Source organism: Amphiura filiformis, chromosome 9, assembly GCF_039555335.1.
Source record: "Amphiura filiformis chromosome 9, Afil_fr2py, whole genome shotgun sequence".
NCBI lineage: Eukaryota > Metazoa > Echinodermata > Ophiuroidea > Amphilepidida > Amphiuridae > Amphiura > Amphiura filiformis.
This window is the reverse complement of record NC_092636.1, coordinates 21,527,549-21,554,549: the sequence shown is the minus strand read 5'-3', so window position 1 is coordinate 21,554,549 and position 27,001 is coordinate 21,527,549. Positions and strand designations below refer to the sequence as shown.

Genomic DNA, 27,001 nt, shown 5'->3' with positions numbered 1-27,001 from the left:
TTTTGCAAAAAGATCCATTTTGGTTTTTCCACCCCAACAAACATTACTTGGCCCATATCTCAAAACTAGGATTGCAGAGTTCTGACTGATTTTGCTTGATCGCATCACAATTTTGTCTTTGACTAAAGCAGGTTTTATGTGATGAGATTGGTTGACACTACCTTAGATGCAATTTAAACATACATGAAGGTCAAGCAGAGCATATCTCCACCAGATACACATGTACAGGATTTCAGAAATGGAGAACTTAGGTTTCAACTTTCTTGTATCACCACATAATTCCTCAGCGGAAGTGGACACTCCAAATTTTAGTAGCTTGATGTCATAAAGTTGAGAGTAATGCCATGTTGGATTTCGCAGTGGCAGATTCAAATCACATATGCTAACCTAATAATGGGGGGTGTATATACAGGTGTAGAAGATGATTTTTTCCTTACGCTGGTGACACAACTGTGTACGCACCGATTCAGATCTGCCACTGCGAAATCCAACATTGCGTTACTCTAAGACGAAACGCACTACAGCATCCCGGCTCTTAAAACAATAAAGAGGGGTATGTGTCAGGGTGCTGTTAAACAGCCAATATCCTCCCAAGAAGTTTTTCTTTTTGAATTGGTTAATACTTGTAACTTAAAGCCTTAATGTACGATCTTATAATATGAAATTTTTTTCAAACCTGATTTTTTGGCATATTTGTAATGTTTACACATGTCCCAACTTGCACCTAACTGGAATCCGCCAAATTTGTTGTGTTTGTAGGTCAACAGAGCAAAGTTCAATGTCCTCCTATAGAAAGAACTGCGTGTTAAACGGCCAAAATAACCAGCAGGGTTTCTTTCACTTTACCTTGTTATTTCAGCTCAAAATAGACAGAAACCCTTCCCGATAATTATTAATAGCATTATTTCAGCATTTTGAGTATATAATAACAAATTTAAAATTAGAAGGAAATCGTACATTAAGGAATTACAGAAATAAATTTTGATCAAATATTGCTCTGTTTCGCAATGAACCAAATAGTGGACTAAAAATAATAATCAAAGTTTAGACTACTGATCTACAATTAAAAGGGCATTTTGTGATTCACAGCATCATCCCCCTCACTTTTCTCAAAAAAGTTGAGATTTTTATACCACTGGAAACCTCTGGCTACATGTTCATATACAAAAAATTTCTTGCATATCAATTTGTTTTATAGCAAACATATCATGAAATTTGAATTCCGTTCTGGCACACCAGAACAAAATTACAACACATTTTGTCTGTGGAACAGTGTAATACACATAATCATGCATAACTCGCAAACGCAAAATCTGAATCAACTGAAATTTTTAGAATAAGCTTTTATCTACTGAAAATGTCATAAGCACGGTGGCCGAGCGGAACGGGCTAGGACTCATAATCGGAAGGTTGCGGGTTCGAGCCCCGGCGACGCCATCGTGTTGTGCCCTTGAGTAAGGCACTTTATCTCGATTACTCCTCTCCACCCAGGTGCGAAATGGGGAGCTGTTATGAATACTGTCCATTGAGCGCCGCCCAAAGGTATGAGCATGCCTTGGGCATAACCGCATTGTATGGCAGCTGACATATTCTAACGACGGCGGAATAAATGTAAAGCGCTTTGGTACATGTGCACATGTGAAAGGCGCTGTATAAATACCAACATATTTATTTATTTTTATAAAGAGGATGCTAGGATCATTGATTGCTTCCTATTTGGGGTAGACTGTCCCACAGTTTCGGTTCCATCTCGGGGTAAATAATTAGAACTAAAACCACCTTCTCCTTCACTCCACAGAATAATACGAACACACCACTATAAGCCAGCAACAAAGTTATAATGCTCCTGGAGCACTATGTCGGCGAAAACGCAATTAAGACCAACTTGTTCATTTATTTTTTTATAATAGCTCTCCTAATCCGAGACTGTTACATTTTGATACTAAACTCCCTTCCAAATAATTATCAAGCTGTGTAACGTGACTGTTGCGTCAATTATGATAGCCCCATTGTATATTCAAATATGTAAGCAAATAACATGCATGACCCAGTTCTATTGTCATTTTGCGCATGTGTTGGTTATGATCAATCGACTATCAATGAATACCACTTCAAATATCGCCTTGCTTGCTGAGCTCTACATTGATTGGTCAGGCTAAGTAGCCGCTTACACAAACGGCAAGACAGTGAGACCACGGACGTGATATATAGAAAACTTGTCTGACCCAGTATCGGTAAAAGTGAATTCCCACAAAATGCTGGGAAGTGGAAGGTAACTTGCCTACAGATTGGGAGGGTCCATGTATCGGGTTTATTTAATGTTATATAATCTATATTACCCGTCGTTCTCCATGGACCCGAGGGAGGGCCTATATTTGGGGATCATTCCATCACAAATATTATGGGGGACCAAGGTCTTGATTTGAAGCCTCATTCAAATAAAAAAATATGTCTCCACAGGCCATATCAAAATGATTGTTACTTATCCATTTTTGGTGTGTTTGATAAGCCTGTCTCTTCCAAACATTCCATTGGATCCACTTGAAATGACTGTCTACATGAATATTTATACTTGTTATTTAAAGTCGAGTCATTTCAAGTGATGGTGCGTTTGGAGGAGGCAGGCTTTCAAAAACATTTATAATGAAAGACAAAGATAAAAAGAATTTATCGCGTCTGATGTCACTGTCAATTACGATCTTTGATTGGTTTACACAGGTTAATAGCAAGTAAAAGGAAGGCCGATTTATCTGGTGCCGATCGGAGAAATTAAATAAACCCGAGCATTGTAGTTTTTTTGGTTCTTGTTGTTTGTTTGTTGTTTTTAATTTTTATTATTTGCTGTTGAGTTTTCTGTTTGGTAACTTTTCTGTTAAAGGGGATGGCTACCTCTGGCCTTACTGGCCTTTCGGCCATCTCCTCCATGATTCTTTGATAGTATTTTGATGTACTGATATTTTAATGCGTATTTTGTATTTTTATGTGAATTGTGGAAATGAGTAAATGAATGAATGAATGAATGAATGAATGAATGAATAGCAGAAAATGGCGAAAATTACGTACTTTTACAAGGCAAAAAGCAACTTTTCTAGGCGTTGTTGACATGGCGCCTTTGCGAAAGAAAGTTTCCTACTATAAAGACCTAACTTTTGAGAAGGTTTGTATGTTTGAAGGTGCACAATTAACAATAAGGTGCCTGATTATACCGCCGCGTTCAGCAAGTCATCATCACGAAACTTGTAAACAAACCGTGCTCGAGTTTGATTGACAGATGACGTCAGACGCGATAAATTCTTTTTATGTCTTTCATTATAATAGGTAACAATCATTTTGATACAGCCTGCATGCTTAAAGACCCATTCAGTGATTTCATCGCAAGTGTAAAAAAAATTAAAATTGTTTATAAATTGCTTAAAAGTGAAGGACAAGTCATTCAAATTGTCATTTGGTATTTTTGAAATGAAGAATTTGGCAAAAAACGAAGAAAACAGCAGTATTGGCGAAGTTGAAGCCCCATTCAAATACACATAGCTAATTTCGATACTGTCAGTATCTAAAGTACAGATTCATGTAAAATGTCTTATTTTGTCTTAACTACATGGCTTTTGACTGAACCACTAGCAGGCTATGTTAGCACATCTATGACAATGACAAAGATACCAAAATCTGAATTTTGTTGAATTTTACGATTTTACGGATGAGCAAATCACTGAATGGGCCTCTAAGTCCCAACAGTAAACCACACAAAACTTCAGAATAATAAAGACAAGACAACATTGCATTCCTTTTCAGAATTTATTGCCACATGTATTCTATCTATTCTTATTATTGGAATCAAAACTGGGGTGTGACTGAATTTGTTTACTTTTGTATTGACATCTGAGGTGTATAGAATAAGACTATAATGGTGCCCAGTGATCATTTCAAGATATCCAGGGTCAAATAAAAGTTACACTGGGTCAGAATTCAAAATTGTTCCTATTTGGATCAAACTAATTCTAAAATATTCCTTTGGTCATGAGGATTCAGAAAATATATAGTTTGACCTACACCTTATCAGTCTGGAGTTATTAGGGAAAAGGTTGAAAGTCAACATTTTGGCATCACATGGGTAAAAAACAAATTTTCTTTGATTTTGACAAAAATGGTCTCAAAATATTCGACTTCACAATTTAAATAACTTATAATTCGCAATGCCTAAGATATTTTGTTACCTAGGTAACAGTTAAACAGGACAATACTCATTCAGTTCTATTGATTGTGACCTATTTTGGTGTGTTTTTAGATAACAAAATGCCCTACATTAGTGCAAACAATTCATTTTATAAGACAAAAACTTCGACACAAATTCATCAAAATTGGTAGGAAATTTTCTGTTTTGACCTGTATGAAGCCCAATTTTTACCTATACAGACTCACTGGTAAGTTGTAGATAGGTCAAACTGTGTATTTTATTAATCTTTATAACCAGAGGAATAATTTAGAATAAGTTTTGACCAAATGGAAGCACTTTCGTATTTTGACCCCTCTGTAAACTTTGACCCTATAAAACTTGAAATTCTTATCTACACCCACAAAACTATCATTTACAGCAAAAATATGAAGGTCATACCAACTGTACACTTTAAGACAATATATAAGGGTTATCTACTAGACAACTAGGTATATTTCAAATTGCAATAATGTCTGAACTCAACAGATGATGCAAAAGCCTGGTGTATGCTTTTAAAGGGCCCATTAATTTTCATTCAAATGATGGGCACTTGTAAACTCCTAGCCAAGACCCTAGTCCCATATTTTTCTGAAATCAGCAGGAGTTTCATTGGGCCATTCCAGTTGATATCCATACACCCCCAATGACCTTAATCTACCACACAAGGAGTGTAAATTTCAAATGAGGTTACCTGAATGAGTGACTCTGTTTGAAATCTCTACCCCCTGTGTGGGAGCTTAAGGTCAGGTCTTCCATAAGGGGTGTTTGGATTTCAACTGGAAAAGTTTAGGTTACTTTTGAGGAGGTCGTGGTTAGAATGAAAGGTATGGCAACTGCCTGGCCTGGGACATGATGCAGCTTTTCACAGATACAACTATAAGATGCTCTTTTCACTAAATAGTGCAACATTTTTATTCAAAATGGCCAACATTTGAAAGGGTTTGCAAGCTCCTGCATCAAACTTAAGGACACAAAGAATAGTTTTCATAATCGGATGCGCTGAACACCATCATGTGACTACATGACCCATGCGCAGTCTACCTGCAAACAGTGGTCAGCTGTTCTTGTTGCCATGATAGTTAATTAGCCACCAATATGTAAAATGATTGCGTACATGATTTTCAGCATGTAAAATGTTGATAATACTAAAGTTAATGAATCTCATTAAGTTGAGGTCAATGTTTTTCTAATGCCGCTTCCATAAACGTAGTAAGTCTATTGAGCATTGGTCTGGGGTCTTCTAGCAATCCAGCTGCAATCATAGCATTGTCATACACCTGTAAGGATAAAGAAAAAAGAAATGGTTCGTATGTTTGGGTGTTTACTAAAGGAAAATTATTTAATTTGTGATCAACCGAGAACTTGCACTTTGCTTGACTGAGAGTAGTCTGTACATAACCTTGCAGAGATCTATATGTCAACATCAACAGTTGACCTTTCATCATATCACGATAGTCAAACATGATTAGCTAAAACGACATCCGGTCACATACCAACCAATTTATAAATAAATAGAAAGCCAAGATGGATGCGCAGAGTAGCGTTGTACGCTCGTGTATAGTCGCGGAATAACAAGCGTAGGTGAATATTCTTGGTTGAATACAAATTCAGTAATTTTCTAATAGTATTCACTCAAAGGCGTTTGTCGCAATTTTGGTAACATTTGACCAATTTTTTTTTCATTTGATACACCAATATAAGACCGTGGTATTTGCCGTGAGATTAATTGCATAAGCATAAAAAAACAAAGATTAATTATTACTTATTAAAACAAGAATAATTATTACCTATTACTAAATTCATCTTGAAAATATTGAAGTTGTAGTATTCAGTGATTTGCTGAACAAAATATTTTGTTTACTTGCCGCATACATAATATTGACTAAGATAAAATTTGATCATATCAACTCATCTATAATTGAAGACCGAATCAAAAAGACTAGTTTGCGTATGACATCCTGTCACCCACACCAAAAATGCTGTACCGCGCAGGTCAGCAACCATCACACCGCGCCTTTGCCCCGAGGTCAGACGTAAACTAGTCTTTTTAATTCTGTCTCCAATTATACAACTTCACATTCAGAATCCATGGTTAAAAGCTTGGTTGCAGAATTTGGCTCTAGTTCACAGCATCATAGATATTGTGCACAGAGTTGTAGCTACGCTGGGCGGTGGTGGGCGGACCTGCCCGGCACTCTTATTTTCCACCCGGCAAAGTTAATTTTGAGCCCAAATACCCGGCACTCCAGTCTCAAATGTTTCAAAATCAATGAACAATAAGTACAAAAATTAGCAATTCTTATCAAAATTTCAATTTTTTTACCATTTCACATAAATTTCACCTGGCACTAAAATTTGCCAAGCTATAACCATGATTGTGCAGTGTAACATAATGTAGAATCTTAATGTTTTTTGTGTGCAATCATTACTTCCTTATATGCATCAAAACAATATCTAGTGTGAACCTGAGGAAAGTGCACACACTAGGATTAATTTTTAACTGCATCAGCTTTACACTGCTTACCTGTTCAGCTACAAGTTTAGCCAACTCTGGGTTGGAAGTTTTCAGGGCCACTAATTTCTTCACAATTGGATGGCTGCAAATAGAAGAGATTTATAATAATGGATAAACTTTTGATTGATGTTCAGCATAATAACATGTAGCAGTTGCAGTAATTGAGACAATGAAACTAGTAGGGGTTATCCAAACCCTATCAGTGATTTAGTACTGTGTTTTTGTCACTCCTTAGTTGTTTTGAATTCAACTTGCAGTAATTTGATGCAGATGCTGACATCAGAAAACAACATAAATTTGACCAAAAAGCTTCCCGCGTGCCGCAGAAGTTTACAATTAGTAATTTGGCGCATTTCTTTTTTATGTTTAATGTTGGGGAGTTTTTTAAAAGGTGGGCCCCACAAAATTACAATGAAAAAGAAATCCTGCATCCGCATAATCTTTTTTGACAAAAAAATGCATAGCGTTTAGGATTTTTGACCAAAGGAAGCTGAGGCAAACCTTTTTTGGGCCTTTGATGAAATAATTGGGAATTTGTTACATTTAAGAATGTACAAAAGTTTCATATCAGGAGAAAAAAAGCCCACCGAGTAGACTAGACATGTCTTTTTATTTTGAGATGCCGGAAATTTGAATGTTGAGTTGGTTTTAGCACGGCAAATTGAGTGGAAGCGATACTAAAGTTTTGTCTTTATACCAAGGAATTTTTGTATCAGGAAATTTCATTAAAAGTGCTTCGAAAAATTAGTGAACTTTGAGGAGTAAAAATTTGTGTTTCATCCCCACATGGTTTACAGGACTGCTGTGCGCTTCGCTAACTACGTCATTTGCCATTATTTACAACAGCGCCCGTCTATCCGGGAAATGAAAATGCTGATCCGAGAAGTTGAATCAAATTTGCTGAAAAGAATAGCAGATACAGACATTAAGGAGGAATTTAAGGAGTTGCAAAAGACAGTCAACAAAATCAATGAGGGGACAGATTTCTTCAATTCAGAAGTAGAAAAGCTGAAACAAGATATGCCAGCTCTGAAGAATAAATTTGAAAAAAAAAGCATACATGGCGAAGGAGAACTTGGTGTTTGTAAATGTACCGGAGGTACTAAGTCCAGATAGCAAGGAGGATACGAAGTTTTTGTTGAATTTTGCAACAGAATTTGGACATAGATGCTTCTGAAATGGACATACAAAGAGTACATCGTGTCTTTTCAAAGAAAGAAGGCCCATGTCCCATCAAGATCTGGCTACTAAGATATGCAGAAAAAGAGAACATTTTACGCAACACCAAGAAATTGAAGGGGAAACAGCCAGCAATATTTGAGGACTATCCACTAAAGATACGCACCGGCCGGAATGTTCTATTGCCGCAGTTGAAGCAAGCTAGACAGGAAGGGAAACGGACTACATTCAGTAAGACAGCCAGACAAGTTGATCATTAACGGCATCTTTGTTAGTTGTGATTGGAAGAAGCTGAAGTAGGAGATTGTTTTCAACATGCTATTGGAATTAAAACTCAACTTGATGTGTGGTTTTTGCAAGCAGAAAAGCCCCGGGGAAGTGTTTTGAAATTTTGCTATTTTATTTGGATTCCGGACTGAATTTTATTCGTCTGGATTTAGCAGACAAGTAGATTTTATATTAATTGGATTTTTCCATTTTCGTGACGGATTTTACCAGGAAAATTTAACGTGGAAAAGTGTTGGCCTAGGAAATTTATTATGTGGAATGTTTTCGATTGGAAGTAGCAGATAAGCAAGGAACTTGCAGGTAAAAATGTATTTATGTAATTAGAGATACTACATAAAAAAATTGGCCTCTGAATTTGACCCCAAAACTGTTTGGCAGATATACATGTAGAACCTGTGTTCTGAATTTCGGGTCACAAGTAAAAGTGCACATTTCCTTCCCAATGTTTTCGCTATTGACTTTTGGTTTCACTGAAGTGCAAAATGATCTCCATCTGCAGACTCTTATTGGCCAACATTTTATTTTACAATTTTGAAACTTTTCTCTTAAAATGATGTGTCATGTTCATAATTTTATTACTTGGACTGCTGTTTATTAATTATTTTTAATGTATCTATCATGGTTATCACGTTTTTCATGACCTGGTAATGTGTTTATTATCGCTTAAATGGGAATTAATTCGAAGTTTGCTTGAAGAAGACTCTTGTTGGCCAACATTTTAGTATAATAATGTAGTGTGTCTCTAATTTTTGTTACAATTTTGAAACTTTTTCTCTTAAAATGATGTGTCATGTTCATAATTTTATTACTTGGACTGCTGTTTATTAATTATTTTTAATGTATCTATATCATGGTTATCACATTTTTCATGACCTGGTAATGTGTTTATTATTGCTTAAATGGGAATTATTTTGAAGTTTGCTTGAAGAAAACAAAAGAGTATTTTGGTTGTGGTTTTATTTTACTTTTAAAAATGACCATTGCAATTGGTCTGTCATTTTTTCCCATGCCACAGGGTGTGGTATCGCGTGAAGTATGTGTGGTCACGAGCCGAGGTAGTGTGTGTGAGAAGAAGATTATTTGTATTTAAAGTTTGATTTTGCTATTTACAGACCCATGCACTTACATACAAGTCAAAATAGCGTACCGTATTCATTCAATTTCTTTTCAATGGCACACTGTACTCGTTCAATTTCATTTCCGACTGTAGCAAGATTTGGTGACTTGTCATTTGCATTCACTTATATTTTCTTGTTTGTTTGATTTGTTCGGGTTTTGACAACCCTGGAAAACCCAAGAAAGCCTCTATTGAAGCTTATTTCCATTGCGGTCCATTTGAACACCGGGACGGGTTGGGAACAGTCAGGGTTTAACACCCTACTCTTTTCGAAACTGGCTGCGAGATACATGTACAGGTATGGCTCTCTGCACACAGGACCAACAGCTTAATGTCCCCTCCGAAGGACGGGGTACTTTCATGATTCATTTACCCAATTCTAAATGAACCATGGAGGAGAGCGGAAGTCTGAATATAATCTACAGAGGTTGCCAATTAATTTCAGACTTTTTTTCCAAGTCAATATACCAGCAAATCGCCACTGCCAGGAATTGAACCCGGGACCTTATGCACTAAAGGCAAGTACCCTAACCATTGCGCCACGCTCTCCCATTGCATTCACTTATATTTTCTTGTCTGTAAACAACATACCTGCCATTAAGTTCAAGGGTCGGTTGTAACATCTGCATCTTCTCTTCATCTGAGCGACCCTTGAGGGCGGTTTTCAAGAAATGTCTCGCTGCACCCATTTCAGCAACTGTGATCATAGCAGGATGAGAAGCGGTCAACCTGGATGTGACCTGCAGAAAAAAATGGATGTAACTATCAAACAATATCTAAGCATTTGTGCAACTTCACTGTTGTTGGTAGCCTGCACAAACTGGAGGAGGGTCCCAGTCATGACAGCAATATTAGGGTTGGGCGAATCTTGACATTTTTCTGAAAAGTTATATAAAACGAGTGGTTTCTATGGCCAAATTTAACGCAGAATCCAAATCTGCTAAAAAAATTTACCTCAGACAATATCTGACGTCTCTAAATTTCAAAAATTCAAAATGGCCGCCAAAATGACGTATTTTGCCTACTCAGCACACACTTTTAGGTAGATACCACTTTCAATACGTCTATATATGGGTTTTGGGGGTCAAAAAAACCAAATCTGACCTTTTTAATATGATTAACCCTACCTAGATTGAGTTATGTGTGTATTTAGGTAATTTTCTTCTTTTTTTCAAGTAATTTTTACCTTATTTTACCTTTATTTTAGTTTTAAAACCATAAATTAGACACTTACATTATAGATAATCACACTATGTAGGCCTACCTTTAAAATGGAAAGCTAAGTGGACATCTACCCTTGTTTAATACTTGATTGTCTACGCATAGATTGCTATCAACAAGGAATCTATATCGTTTATCTCTGGCTTGAGTTCATGGCAAGTAAATCTAATCATTTTAAACTTGCCATTGAAGCATTTGTCAGGAGCCACCATAGCTCTGAGGTAGCATATTTCATTTATTAGTTACTTCTCTGTCAGATTTTCTAACAGATTGATCAAGTCAGCTGAAGATCAATACTCTGATGAATATGACTATTGTTCTGAAAGTGATAGTGAAGAATCTTCAGAACCAATTTGCAGAAACATTGAAGCGCAGAAAAGGAAAGAGGAGCCTTGACCTTGTATTTCCAAGTCGTTGTATTATAAACAGGTACATAGAGGATGCATCCTATAGGAACTTGTTGCTGTTAGCAGAAGGACTAATCAACAAAGGGGAAAATTTCGTAACTGTTGGTCTAGATGATACAACTAAAGCCGTGTGTCATAAATTATACGATGTTAAGGCTGACCACATCACAATCACAGGTCATAATGCAACTCGCAAAACAATGGCAACTGGATACACGGAGAATGTCAGTCACACAGGAGCTGATGTTGCAGCAGCTTACGAGTTGAATTTGAAATGCCTGGCAGTATTAGCTGGTTGCGATGTAGAGGACATTAAAAGTTCTATCGACTTCTGGATGACTGACTGTGCTGGCGATTGTGCTTCACTCCTGAAGATAAGGTTTTGAAGTTCATGCTCCTAGAATGACATGAACAGTGAACTTCAAAACCTTATCTTCAGGAGTGAAGCACAATCGCCAGCATGGTCAGTCATCCAGAAGTCGATAGAACTTTTAATGTCCTACAAAGTGTTCAAAAATGCTGAGCAAAAAATAGGAGTACAGATATTGCTGAATGTAACTGCTGGAGAGAAAATATATACCTCACCAGGATCAAGAATTTGTACATTTGCCCTAATCTGCTAAAAGCAATTTCTAAGTTACTTTCTCCCAGTCATGCTGTCCACTCTGTATCACTCTAAATGAGTAAACGTAATGGATGGAATCTCTAGGCATTGAACATACTGGATTTAAAGGCTGCACAACCAACAGATTTAGCAGGATTGCTGAGATTGCCAAAGAATTCTTGTGCCGTCAGCAGTCTATAATAGATTTCTTTGATGCTATGGTTGACATAAATTCAAACAAGCTGGTTCTAGCGGTTTCTACACATACATTCAAAATGATTGGTTTTTGTCATGTGCCAGGATTTATTCTCATCTCGGTGACTTATTTATTTTCCCATTGATGGATCTCCTTGGAATTGATGGCAGAAGCAGTGAAACAGACAAAAATAATCGGAACTGGGCAGGGGTGCAATACTTTTTTTGAGCATAAGCTACCTGAACTAAAGCAAGCAAGAGATGATGCATTTAGAGCTGATGATGGTCAGAATAAGCTCTTCGCAGCTGTAACTTGATGAAGTGATAGACACACTTGAGAGGCAGCTTTCTGAAATGTCCTTTCAAATCAGTGATGAAGCAGGTCCTAGCCGGGGTCCTAGCACCATTGATGAATCCATATTGAAATATACTCCTCTGACCAATTTGGGTTGCGAGTCAGAATTTGCTAAGTTGGACGTTCGTATTGATACAGCTAGTGGTGGATCAATGCCAGTGCAAATTACTCACTCAGGCAAAAACATTACCTGCTTGAAGATCCTTCATTTACAATTACAAAGCTTAGCAACATGGAGAAGAACAAACAGTGGAAATCAAGAAGGAAAAATTGAAAAAGAAGAAGTCAATCAGAACAATGAAACTTTTAGACCTATGCAAGAAACACCAGGGAACCGTGACAGCTGACTCGGTCAATCTGTTAGAAAATCTGACAGAGAAGGAACTAAAATGAAATATGTTACCTCAGAGCTACAGTGGCTCATGATATCAGACACAGACAAATGCGTCCAGAAAAGGTTGATGGCAAGTTTAAAATGATTAGAGTTACTAGCAATGAACTCAAACAGTCTACGAAATGCCAATAGGCCGGAGTCTAACCTGACAAACGACATAGACTCCTTGTTGATAGCAATCTATGCATAGACTATAAACAAGTAAACAAGGGTAGATGTCCACTTATAGTGGGAATTCCAATTGAATGAACGCAGCTTTCAATAGCGTGACGAACATTTGCGTACACTGTGCGATGTACGCCAGCGTGTGCGACTGTGCGTGAGTAACGCGAAGCGAATCTATACCATGCCAACACACTCATGATTGGGTAGCATTGTATCCAAGGTCGTGCGCTCGAGGTGTAGTTTGAAATACGCGATATACGATCGCGGTTGGATCGAGTACAGCAGTTGAAAGCTGCGTTCATTCAATTGGAATTCTTACTATAGCTTTCCATGTTAAAGGTAGGCCTACAGAGTATGATTATATATATTGTAAGTGTCTGATTTATGGTTGTATAACGAAGGAGATGAGCAAAGTTTGAGCAAAATAAGGTAACAATTACTTGAAAAAAAGAAGAAAATTACCAAAATACACACCTAACTCGTTCTAGGTAGGTTAAATCAAGTTGAAAAGGTCAGATTTGGGTTTCTTGACCCCAAAAACATATTGACATATTGAAAGTGGTATCTAGCTAAAAAGTGTGTGATGAGTGGCAAAATATGTAATTTTGGCGGCCATTTTGAATTTGTGCAATTTAGAGACGTCAGACATCGCTGTACGTAAAAATAATTGTCATATTTGGATTCTACATCACATTTGGCCATAGAAACAACTCGTTTTAAAAATATTATGGTGATTTGCCCAACCCTAGCAATATGAGGGAATAAAGAACATAATATTGGATATAATATACATGTTAAGGGTTATTTGTCCAAAAATCCAATAATGTAGTTATGAAGCTTAATCCTTAAACTAATCCTAACCTTAAACTTCACCCTAACCTTAATCTAAGCCCTTATCCCAACCCTAAACCAAACCTTAATCCTAACCCTAAACATGACCCTGGCCCTAATTAAAACTCTGACCCGAACCCTAGCCGTAACCCTAATAACAACCCTGACCCAACCCCTACCTTACCCTAACCTTACACAGTGTCGACAGCCTCTAAATAAATATTTTTCCCTGCAATGAATCACATCCTAATACTCCGTTGGTGAGCGACGGGCGATTGGTATTTCACCAATAAAATACCTCGCCTTTCCGAATGCAAGAAAAGGAGTCCTATCTGATTGGCTAGAAATTGATCGCTAGATCGCTCAGTGATATAGTACAAACTCAGATGTAAAGATGTATTCAATTCCATTTAAATCAATATTCTATTATTGATGCAGATGAAGAAAGTTGTATAGTTGTCACACTGTTCAGTATTTTATTATAGACTTGTGATTTAATATTCTATAGCCAGTGCTACAGCACCATGGTCTGAGTTGAATGGGCTATGCTTGTTCTTTTCATAATAATAATATTCTCAAACAGTTGAATATATCACATTATTATCGTACGATTTAAAAATGTTTCGGTGAAAATGCAGTTAAATATGTGTGTTTAAAGAAAACAGCAATCGTATCTAAGTTAACTGAAATTCCAGTGAGTTAATTGAAAACAAAACCTGCATTTTACCCGACAACAAATCAAATTTTCTTGTAATGGCAACGCCATATGGGGTACTGGGCATGCGCAGATCGTATAAACGTGTATGAATGGAAATGCTGCGGTATCTCATACAGTGTGACTGATTTGCTTAGCCTGAGTTGCTCGGCCTATCTCGAACAAAATCGCCATGCATAGCTTTTGAAGTACGAGTGGATTCGCCATACTATCACGGCAATTTTTGACACAAAGATATAGGGATTATGACGCTGTGCCTTATCCCTAACCCTAATTTTAACCTAAAATGCCCGAAACCCCAATTTTAAACCTTTTTGGACTAACCTGTCGAACTAATGAGCTGTTCCCAACTTATGACAATAAATAAGAGTTTTGACGTCATTGGGCCAAATAATGGGCAAACTGATGAAATGATGAAATCCTGAAAGGGATCTTTGTGACAGATAGCAGCTGCTTCAAAAATTACTAGTTACTTCCAATTACTGTATACACCAATATTTCCGCGGGAATATACTTTCACGGTTTCATGTATCATTGACAATTTCACGGGTTGTTAAATTCGCGGTTGTGGATATCTCCTCAATAGAATTACATAGTAAAATGCTTAATTATCATGTTTTCGCGGGGTTTTATATTCGCGGATGCCTCTTGATCAGCGAAATCCGCGAAAATAAAACCACAAAAATTTCAACGTATACAGTACTGGGGCATTTCAAAACATGCTTACCTTGACATCGCTGACCTTTGACCCTAATGTTTCCTTCAGGTAGGAGATAACATCACTTGATTCTGATGTAGACATGCCTCCTTCAACTAAACATAACAAAAGTAATTCCATTAAGCTAATTATTTTTCATGCACGATGCATGTTTATAGTTTTTGGGAGCAATTTTAACACATTTCGGTTTTTTATTTGAGTAATTCAGAAAAAAATCTGAAATTTCAAGCAAAAAATGAGAACATTAATTTATTAAAGATTTTTTTTTCATATATTTTGCTTACTAATACTACATCAAGATAAAATCACTAATTATCCTATGAAAATCAATCTATCTGCTTCCTAAAACTATCAATTTTCAATACTTTGCACTGATTTGACAATAGCAATTAAGGTCTTTGACTCTGGTGCAAAAGGTCACCGGTTCAATTCCCGGTGGAGGCAAATATCCAAAAATGATACTATCGGCTCTTTTCATTACTCATTTGAATTTGGGGCAATGAGGTAGAACCAATGAGTACCTACTCCGCCTTATCTGTGGGTCACGCATGGAGGGCAAATAGTGTACCGCTGGATAATCTTGCTGTGAGCCAGGCAAACTTTGATTCAATGCTCACACTTTAAGATGCAAATTCTTGTTCAGCTTTGCGTTCTTGGCGAAAAAACACCAGAGGCACCGTAATTGCCCTCCATGAGCGACAACCTAAATGGCAAATTTACCATATTAGGGCAATTTTGAGTCATTACTCAGACATGCAAACTTTGAAATCCAGATTTCCATACTCAGAACAAAAATCTGTATTTTGCACCCTAAAACCGTATCTTTACGGTTCATACCTGCCAACCCCAGAAACCCCCAAAGTGGAACACATAATTGCGAGGGAGCACTTGTAATTTCGGAAACCATCTTGTAGGCTTATTAAATATTTCTTTAATGTGCATGCATCGTGCGAAAGTCGGAAGTAAAAGGAGGTTGGAAACAATCTTGTAGGCTTATTCTTTTGCACCAATAGAGCAAAATAGTTAACTAAATACCTTTAGAAGACATAGCATGTGTAGCAGTCAGATAGTTAATAAAAAATATTAATGTGCATGAACCATCTGAAAGTCAGAAGTAAATTATTTCGGAAATCATCTTGTAGGTCTATTTTAATTAAAAACTAGCGGGATACCCGCTAGATGAGTAAATGGGAGCGATCACTAAAACAGGAGGAATTACTGAAAAGGTAGAATCATTGAAAAGGTAAATTTTATTTTTCTAAACCTGATTTAACCCCCGGGGGGGGGGGGGGCACTCAACTTTGGAAGTGACGGGTATGTGCCTAACGGAGTCGCGAAGTAGGGGGCCTATCGGGTACAAAGCGTTATTTTAAAAAAGTGTTATTTTAAAAAGGTCATTGGGTACAAACAAAATAAAAAAAGGGGGTCATTGGGTACAATATTTTGAAAAAAGGGGGTCATCGAGTATAAGATTTTAAATAAAGGGTCAACGGGTAGAAAATTTTGAAAAAATGGAGCAAAATTTTGACAATTTCGGCATAATTTTGAAAAAAATGGAGCAAAATTTGACAGTTTCGCATTTTTTCTTGCATTTTGATGATGCTATTCTAGAAAAAAGGGGTCATTGGGTAGCCGCAACCAAAAAAAGGGGGGTCATTGGGTAGCCGCAACTAAAAAAAAGGGGGGTCATCGGGTATGGCTTTTAAAAAAAGGGGGTCATCGGGTATAGTCGACTTCAAAAGAGGGGGCCTATTGACAGGCACATACCGTCACTTCCAAAGTTGAGTGTCCACCCCCCGGGATTTAACCTGTCCCTTCTGGCAATTATTCATTTAGCTTCTTTCTTTCTTTTCAGTTTCTTCTACATGGGCCTAGTTTGTTCCCATTTTAAAAAAATTGCTATTTAGTTTGTGATTTTCCGTTTCCATGTTATTTATTTATTTATTTAGGCCTAACCGCATTCCCATTATTTTCTTAATCTGTCCTTTCTTACGTTTCCCTTTTAGCTTCTTTTTTATATGCTGCTTAGCTTGTGATTTCCCGTTTCCATGTTAATTCTGTTCTCATTATTTTAGCTTCTCTTTTCTTATATTTCCTGATTAATTTTAATCTAATTTTAGCTTTTTTTTCTTACGTTTCCTGATTAGTTTCTTTCTTTCCTTCTTTATTTTGCTCCCGTTTCATTTAGTTACTGTATCCATAACCCGTATCTTTTTTGTCTTCTTTTTCTTTTCTTTTTTATTCATTTTATTCTTTCTTTCTTTTCAGTTTCTTCTACATAGATCTATTTTGTTCCAATAAATATATGTTATTCTCCATTTTTTATTATTATTTGATATTTTATAAATCTACCCTTTCTTACGTTTGTCCTTTTAGCTTTGGCTTTTTTTAAACATAGTTATTTTGTGCCCATTTTTCATATTTCCTGCTTAGCGTGTGATTTCCGTTTGCATTTAATTATGTTCTCATTATTTTAGCTTCCTTTTTTCATGACTTATTTATTTATTTACTCTAATCCACAACCCTGTACCCATAACCTATCCATAGTAGGCCTATCTTTTCAGTTTTGTCCTACTTTCTTTTCTTTTCTATTTCTCTGGCACGGAAAGTTGGCCGATGCATATGCGCCCTGTGCGTGCGAGTCACATCCCTTGTACGCCAACGCACTATCTAACACCAACGCGCTGCCAGTTAGTTACGATACGCGCTACCACTGAGTTTTGACAATAAAAAAGCCCGGGGAAAAAAACCCGGTTTTAACCATATTTGTTGACCGTTTTCAACCAAATAAAGTGCAATGAATTTCCCGTAGGCCTATATATTCCTCAATCTCGACGATTCATAGGCCTAGAATAAATAATGAAATTGTACACCGACTGTCTGCACCCCGGGTCTCCACGCAGGCACTATCACCACTCTAGACTACCAGTCTGTTTCCTAAGTGATGACGCAAAGACCTGATTCACGCGTCGTAGCCTTAATTTCTTGGCTGCCAACCTCGATGCAGTGGCGGAAAATGGGGCGCGTAGCTCTGCGTAGGGACGAAAAGCTCGTAAGATCATTATTAAATTATGCGCTGTTGTGCATCTAGATAGCCTGAATCATTTCTTGGCCAACTCGCAGTTGGCAGAAAACGGGGCAATGTTGCTCTGCGTATGGTTTTTTAATGGAAATATTGTAATGGAAATATTATTACGCGGTTCACACTGTCCTTATTACCCACAATGCCACTGCGATCGATTTTGCATAGCAACACGACAGTTTTTTATGTTATTCTCTTAGTTACCATCAATTTCTGCAAAACGAATGTCCGATGGAAAAATGGCAATATGTACCGATAAATATACCACTAAATCAAAGCCGAAAGTCTAGGCAATTCGGAGAACACTCGCGCACAAGATGGGCAACCTTCCTTTTATTTATATAGATAAAAGAATTTAATGTGCATGCATGATCCGAAAGTCGGAACGAAAACAATGTCAGAAATCATCCTGTAGGCCTATTACTTTGCACCAATAGAGCTAAATACATGTAGTTAACTAAATACCTTCAGAAGACGACATATGTGTAGCAGTCAGATAGTTAATAAAAAATATTAATGTGCATGTAAAATCTGCAAGTTAGAAGAAAATTATTTCGGAAAGCATCTTGTAGGCCTATTAAATAATAATTTTTTAAAGTGCATGCGTCATCGAAAGGCGAGAGAAAAACGATGTAGGCAACCACTTTAAGGGATCTGGAATGAGCGTTTCGACAGTATTTTTTAGGGGACATGAGAGCACCTCAGACGTGTCGAATTGTATTCTGAATACGAAGCATGTATATCTGATATCAAATAATTTTCATTTTTTGAAAATCACGATATAATACAAATTTTATGACAAATTATCAAAAATTGATATTTTTCAAATTTTTGATATATAACAGTCCTCGGTAAATTTTATAAATCTAATGATATATTCTGAAAGTGTATGTAGCTGGGAGGAAAATTTTTTTTTGTGTTTTGGGGGAAAAAATCCATATCTTCAATACGAAAGGTCACATTTTTCAATTGATCATCGGCTTTTCATCCCACCTACATACACTTTAAGTATAAATCATCAGATTTATAAAGTTTACTTCAGTACTGTTAAATATCAAAAATATCAATTTTTAATGATTTGCCATAAAATGTGTATTATTCATTGCAATTTCAAAAATCAAAATTATTTGATATCAGAAGGACATTCTTCGTATTCAGAATGCAATTCGATATGTCTGATGTGCTCTAATGTCCCACAATAAATACTCTCCAAACGTTCATACCCCAGCCCTTAACAGACCAAGAAAGTGGTCAAATGATACCAGTAATTCAGTCCGTAGTCTAATCTTGCAGCCTTGTATATTTTTAAGATACAACATATTATTATTTTGGTCAAAATTCTGGAATTCCGTATTTTTTTGGGGTGACCGTACTACCGTATTTTTCACATTTTACCGTACTAATACTAGTTGGCATGTCTGCATTACTGTTTGGATATAATCTTTTGGGGTTTATATTACTTTTACCACCCTAGTTTTGTTTTGTAACCTTTTTGATCCATTTTGTTTCATGACCCTTTTAATTCCTATTATTGTTTTATGTTGAGTGAGTAGTGCTGTTGCATTTAGTTACTAGCGACAAGCAATTGAATTGGAGTATTATTTTTTGGCTTGCAAACAATAATTCCCAGCATTGGTCAAGACCAAATCGCCCATCTTTCAAGTCATACCTGTTTCTGGCTCTGTGCTAGCCTCTTCCCCTTGCACCATCTCTGTCTCGACCGACCTCATCAGCTTTCTGTCCCATTCTCGTAGCTGCAGCATGGTCAGTTCATCGTACTCATCATAGCAGAAGAGGACCTCACGATCTTTTGCCTTGAATGCCTCAAAGTATGGTGACACCTCTGCAAGATGACGGCTATAAGAGGAGATAACAGGTGTTCAAGCTTAAAGGGACAGTCACAGATTTTTGAGATTGAAATTTTATTTTTAAGAATGACCTCATTTCTACTTTGTAGTACATTCCTAATTTAACACAACCTACCAATTGAAAGTTGCAACAACATGTTCATTTCAACAAAACAGCAAGTTTTGTGAAAATTGTACGATCTAATCATTTCTCATCGGCTCTTACAAACTACAAAAGCTTGAAGATATGTTGATCTGTGATATAAAATTGGATCGGTTGAGTCCATATTTATTGGTCGAGCTATGAGTTTTAAAATATTGGACGAGACGTAGTCGAGTCAAATATTTTACAACTCATAGCGAGACCAATAAATATTGGGCGTAAAGCATCAATTTTATCATTATTATGTTTTGGATCCAATATTATCACAACTTGGATCCATCAAAACATAATAATGATAGGACTTGGACTGTGTGAATACTGTGTTGATCATTCTGATACTAGAGTCTAAAGTATATAGCTACAACATCAACCAAAGCTATAAATACAATTATAATCCCAAATAGGAGAGGAGGCACTTGGAAGGCAATAAATTACAATATGTGACGTGTCATGTCAAAAGCAGACACTTTTGGGCAGGATCGTAAATGGAGAAATAGCCAAAAATCTGCCCAGGGTGATTTTTTTCACAATTTGGGTTTGTTGCAAATTTGTGATGTTATTAATGTTAAAAATATTGTCTGATAGTTTCAGACCGAATATAACTGGCATCTTGTATTTTTGAGACATTTTCAAGGTAATTCCTACTCTCAACATTGTCAATAATATTTTTAAAGGCTGATATCTCAATTTCCAATTTTTTAATACCATAACTTACAAACTCAATATCTTCGCTTAGGAATGTCCGATTTCATTGGGGAAAACGGTGTTGTGGAGCAAAATATCTCTATATTTAAGATATATGTAAAAACCTCAAAATTGATAACCTGCCCAAAAGTGTCTGCTTTTGACATGACACGTCACATATGATACATGTAACATGCCAGAAAAATATTTCTTTCAACTGATGATTTGAAATCTGGAAGTAGTGTCACCATAAAACGATGTTTGTGCAAAGTTTTTAAAACTCAAAATGTTCCATTTGAATTGACTTCTTGGATAAGGCATGGTAAGCCATCAAAATAAATGTTCAGTCTAAATCTATGTCATATATTTGTTACATATTCCTTCTTAAATTATTTATTTACAACGAAAATGGTGCAGGCAATAATCATTTGGCTTATAGAGAAGATGTTTCATCAACTAGCATAACAGCCAAATATCTATAATCTGGTTCACCTCAAGTTCAGTAGTGACGTACGTGCATATTGATGTACACGCCCGCATTCAGGTGCGACTTGCAAAAGCATTGACGTCACTACCAAACTTGAGGTGAATCAAATTATAAAGCAATATCTCGGCAGATGTTCTCACAGTACTGCACCACTTTTATTTCATTAGTTGTTGGCAACGTATGTGAAAATGTATATTTTCACTTTTGCTTTGAAAAGAATTCCACCCACTGCACATGACTTATGTTTATAAAATTACATGGCCATAATCACACTTCCATGACTTCTGACCATTCTCTGAAATGTCCATTATCAAAATCAAAATTCCATGACTATCCATGATTTTTGTACATTTTTAAAATCTCAATAACTTTACCAGAGTCCACATGAACCATATCGAAACTCTTTAACATCAGATCAAATCCCAATAGCCTTTTTAAAAAAAATACATGACATAAATGATTAGACCCTAAAGTAAATATTAAGGCTGGCATTCTCGGCGGGCTCATGGGTACCCGCCCGAGATTACATTACCCGGCAGGAAATACCCTGCCCGGTACCAAATTCTTTTTTTTAGGTCAACCATGAATGATCCTAGCATTTAGGTCTAGGTCCAGAGACACTACAAAACCAAAAAAATAAATAACTTTTTAAAAAAAATGCGCCGGGTACCCGGGCACAAAATTACCAGAAAATGCCAGGCCTAGTAAATATAATAAATATAATTGCATTCATACTTTGGCGCATGGATGTAGTATATATTCCTCTGTCCTGGTTTCATGCGAGATGAATATTCTGTCAAGCTTGTTAGCTCTCCCGCTGGAAGGGCTGACGACTCATATCTCAACAGCTTGGCTATGTCCTCCTGTTCAATACAAACATATTCAATTGCAAATGTATTATCTTTCCCATATTGAACATATTGATCACAAACTATTTATAATAAGGCAAAACTATTTATAATAAGGCATTCTTGGATTAGTTATAAATAAATAACCAGTGAATCCTGCAGCCACGTAAACCCTGCTTGGTAAGCCATAAGTTCAATATGGCAGCAAATTGACCATCTTTATGCCGTCATATCCGACCAATATCACTGTGTTTAAGAACACAGACAGTAGTATAACATGAAAAAAAAACCATGCAAAGCTTCAATATATAGTCTATTTGGCTTTCTTGAGACAGTGACGTCAGCGCGTGCTCAAGTGCGAGTAGCATTAAATCACCCGTGTTGAATCAAAGAACTGACATGTTTACATAAAAAATTTTTTTAAAGCGCAGTGATTTATAGTGCGCTACGCACAGGCACAACGCCTTGACGTTGATCCACAAGCCTCAGCACACTTTACAGGTTGTTGCTGACCACTATGGCCCCACATCATTCCATAAACCATTAAACAACAATTCAGGGACATTGCTGCTTCAAGAGCACACATCCTAGACATACCACAAATAACCATCGCAACTAGGATCAGCTCCCTGAGTTTTGTACGGGTAACAGGTTACAACGAGACAAATTAGCAGTGAGTTCCTTGTCCAGGGGAATTTCAAGCTAACTCAATTTTTCCACGAGAGCATGCTAGGCACCACCAGGGTTCGAACCCGCAACCTCTTGCACCATAGTCGAACGCCTTATCGATTGAGCTAACTTGACTGCAAGTTAACATACACGATCAAAGGTGGTACATGTACACGCATGAGGTGACTGTGACAAGGTACAAACTACATGTATTTGTTTCTGTTTGTCAGGGTTAGATGTTTGTACCTTGAAAGAATCAATCTGGATTCTTGCCTATTTTAATTTTGAGTTAAACAATTGCAAGTTACTTTACACTATTCACATTTCTCCCCAGGTTTTTTGTTTGAGTGGTGCTAGCATCAAGGGCAAATCTAAGTGGAATTCATGAGCGTCCTCCTCCCGTTTTTAAAAACCTGGACCCACTCCTTGCTAGCATTACCTTTTCTGATTGTTCGGGGGAAGCCACAATGCCCTCTCTCAAGAATACACCATACTCTGAAAAGAATTTGTTGTACTTGTCTTTGTCTTTCTTCATCTGATCCGTGAAGAACCGCACAAGCCGGCTTGTGATGACAGTACTTAGTTTTCTGCAAAGACAAACACAAAAATATGAGTTAAGTTTTGATGGGGGGGGGTATGCCACTGTTTTGACCACAGGGTATCATGCTATGCGTGACCAACGAGCATCAGGCACTCTACGTACCTACCATGCATAGGGTATCTAAAACAAGGATATCAAAGAACAATGCGTATCCATGCATATCTACACAAGCATGTCTATTCATCCGTCATCTGTAGGCCCTATTTATCTGTAGCCTTGCTCATTCACCTGTACATGCTATCACTTCAATTGCATCATCTGATTTGTTTATTGCTTGACTGTTGTTTCTCCATAAAGAACTTATTTACTTTAGTCATTCAATTACTCTTGTCTTTTCTTGTCTGCCCTGTCCCTGTCCTATTTGAACTGTTTCAATTGTTTTTAATTTCATGAACCTATGATTTCTTACATTGACATAAATACACACAAAAGATATATTCACACATTGTTATTTTCATGGCAGCTGCTTGGAACACACAGTCACATACATTTCCACTAATGGGAACACTGGTGGCCTATGGACAGTGCGCTTGACATGTCATCGTAAGGTTGTGGGTTTGAGCCCCGTCAGGGCCAACATGTTGTGTACTTGGACAAGACACTTTTATTTTGCTTGGAACACACACATTTCCACTGATGTGAGCACTGGTGGCCGAACGGGCAGTGTCTTTGACTCATGATCGAAATGTTGTGGGCCAACGTGTTGTGTCCTTATGCAAAACACTTTATCTCGCTTCTTCCACTCCACCCAGATGTATATGGGAAGCTGTTAGGGTAGTCATAATACTGTCAACGTTGTTGTTGTTGTCAGCCAGTACAATATATCCTAGTGGCAGCAGAATAAATGTAAATCGCTTTGAACAAATCGGAAAAGGTGCTATATAATTCAACAACATTTATTACAGTTAACTGTAAAGAAGTGTTTCATACTGATGTTTATAAACTCACCTTATTAGAGCACTGTCTTGTAAGAGTTCTCTGCTCAAATTCAGAGGAATATCTTCACTATCAACAACACCTACAGGGAAACAAATATCACTAGGTTATGATATATTCAAATCCAAATAAGGACCAGTAAATAGTCCAAATAAAATGTTGTGATGATTGATTCTTCACTGCAATTAAATGATTTTATGTGTTCAAGGCGATGTTCTCAGGATTGGAAAATGTAGGAATTTGGGAACCCAGGAAATTTGGTGTTCGGAAGACAATTTTTAGTTTGAAAATAACGAAATATATAACAAATTGAAGGGATATCCTGTCTTCTTGGAGGACAATTTTGAGACTAGATTCCTGAGAAATACACATTTTTTCCAGCCTTCTTCTCAATGATTTGTCGCTTATACAAACATTTAATTAATTGGAAAATTGCCATCCTAAAGGAGCATATTGGAACGCCAGATGTGCAAAGTTGTGGTCTAAAACATACTATTTGGGGTTTCTTCGGGGCCATGACATAATTAAGATTGACAGGTTACATAGTTGGAGCTGGTCAACACTGACCCCTGGACTGACCAAGCCCAGAGGCTGTCTCATTCATGCCCTGGAAAATGTCCTCAAAGAAGGTCATATTTTGTATACATGTCTGGTATACAGATATATTGAGATAACTGTGTGTTTTAATATACCTACCCAGGGGGGAAAAGATTTATACTTTCTGATTTTTTTTTATAATTGCATGTATATTAATGATTTTTGTCAAGAAAATGAACAAATTATTGCCAAAATCTCCTCTCAGTTCATGTGTGCTAGCACTATACTATGAAACACTGTACATGTGTCCTTGTAAAGGTCAAGTAATATAATGTTGCCTACTACCATTACTACTAGCCCTGACCATGAGCTATATAGACCAAGTCACACTCCTGCCCCTCAGGGTGGTCTGGCCTGGATCTGAGGTGCTAAGAGATATCAGTTTCAGTTTCAGTTTTATTTCATCCATTCAATTATACATGTAAACATAATACAGAATAATAATTTCTTTTGACAGAATAGTGCGGAACGTTTTAAATAATACGACAAAAGTATGAGCGCTTTGACCTGTTTGATAAGGCGCTTAATAATTGTCATTTTATTATTTATTATTATGAGAAGCAGTGGATGAGGATGCCACTAAACGCACAGCGTGATGTTGTGGATATGTCTATTGTTGGTCTGCTGCTAGCACCATCATGACCATGGGCACTTTCTTACCCAGGGAATGATGACATTCCAATATGCCCCATTAACTCACATTTAAAACTCTCTCTTTATTTATATCCTATTATTGTTCATATATTTAATACTTCATTGAAAATGACATTCAGGCCTGTACTTTGTTGCTCATTCCTGTATCCACCATTTTGTGACCCAACACAAGTAAATAGGCACATGACCAGAATGCCCAAATTTGAGATACTTGTACAATATTCTGATGTATCAATGAACACTTTGTCTCAGTGGTAAGGAATGATAAGTACACCACAACCAAAATTATATTTTCTTACCAACAACAAATCTCAACCATTTAGGCAAGATTTTGTTTGCTTTCTGTTGTATCATCACTCTCCTGCTGTAAAGGGCTACCCCACTACCATGCTCCTGACTAAACTCCCACATTGCTGGGGCACGACTCGGGATGTAAAATAAACTGCGAATGTTGACGGGTGCATCGGTCTGATAGTTCAAGACGTAGCGTGGTTTGTCGTACGAATTGTGCGAGAGAAACTGGTAGAATTCTTCATGCTGCTGATCCGTAACACTCTTTGAATCTACTGTCCATAATGCCTGGAAATGTACAAGAAAGTTTAAGGCTTATATTACGGTAATAAAATAGATCAGGTGAAGTCTACTGATGAATGATGAAATAAATCATTATCAAGTACTGTATAAATGGTTATTTTCATATACATAAATGTTTGTGATTTCCGACAAAGGGAGCCATTAACAATGTTATTCTTATTGAAAAAAGTTCATATTCACAAGTTCTTTTAAGAATTTAAAATTCAAATAATTTAAATTAATTTAAAAAGTCACAACCTTACTCTATTCGTGTATAAAACACTCACAAACATTATCACTTATAAAGTAAAATAATCACTTGATTTTGACAAGCAAACCTTGCATATTTAATGAAAATTGTTAGTAATCTGCAAGTTCTTTAACTTTCTCTAACATAAAACATTTAGGGTATTTTTTAGTTTTTGAAGGCTGTCATCTATAATAGAGAAATTTGCCATGTTTTTTCTACTTACGTTTGCAGTATTCAACCTTTTGCCATTTAAGAATATAGGAACCCCTACAAAGTTGCTATGTTTGTTGACGATTTCTGAAAAAGATGAAGATAAAATTAGATGCTATTGGCTTCTTCCCAAATGTCATGATATTTGTCACATTAATCAACATTCACGCTAATAGTAAAATATTGTACCGAGGTATGTGATCCTCAATGCTGCATGAAGCAACGCTTACTTTCACATGCACTGTTTCATCTAAATTGGTCCTATATGTATTGATTATCTGTATATAATGATGACACTGGAAAAGTATCTATACCATTTTTCACCCTAATGTGGCAGTGACATCAGTGCCCATTTCATTGGGCGCAGCTTCAAGTAGCTAACAGATGCTCAAAGCGCTGGCGTACGCACATACGTGCTTTAAGATGTCACATAGATGCGCACACGAAACAGCTGCCTCAACGTTTGACGTCACTGCCACATCA

General features: G+C 36.9%; 1 protein-coding gene across 1 annotated transcript in view; it reads right to left on the bottom strand.

Annotated features, from left to right (window-relative positions):
* Nucleotides 1–3,781: 3,781 nt before the first annotated feature.
* Nucleotides 3,782–27,001, bottom strand: part of LOC140160742 (heat shock protein 75 kDa, mitochondrial-like) — a 34,195-nt gene continuing 10,975 nt past the window's right edge. The window contains exons 8-17 of the mRNA XM_072184042.1: nucleotides 26,532–26,605; nucleotides 25,785–26,064; nucleotides 24,247–24,316; nucleotides 23,137–23,284; nucleotides 21,916–22,043; nucleotides 19,669–19,856; nucleotides 14,927–15,012; nucleotides 9,904–10,052; nucleotides 6,738–6,810; nucleotides 3,782–5,490 (exon numbers count right to left, since the gene is read on the bottom strand). Coding sequence (XP_072040143.1) covers nucleotides 5,389–5,490; nucleotides 6,738–6,810; nucleotides 9,904–10,052; nucleotides 14,927–15,012; nucleotides 19,669–19,856; nucleotides 21,916–22,043; nucleotides 23,137–23,284; nucleotides 24,247–24,316; nucleotides 25,785–26,064; nucleotides 26,532–26,605 — 1,298 coding nt within the window. The 3' untranslated portion in view covers nucleotides 3,782–5,388. The remainder of the gene's footprint in view (nucleotides 5,491–6,737; nucleotides 6,811–9,903; nucleotides 10,053–14,926; nucleotides 15,013–19,668; nucleotides 19,857–21,915; nucleotides 22,044–23,136; nucleotides 23,285–24,246; nucleotides 24,317–25,784; nucleotides 26,065–26,531; nucleotides 26,606–27,001) is intronic.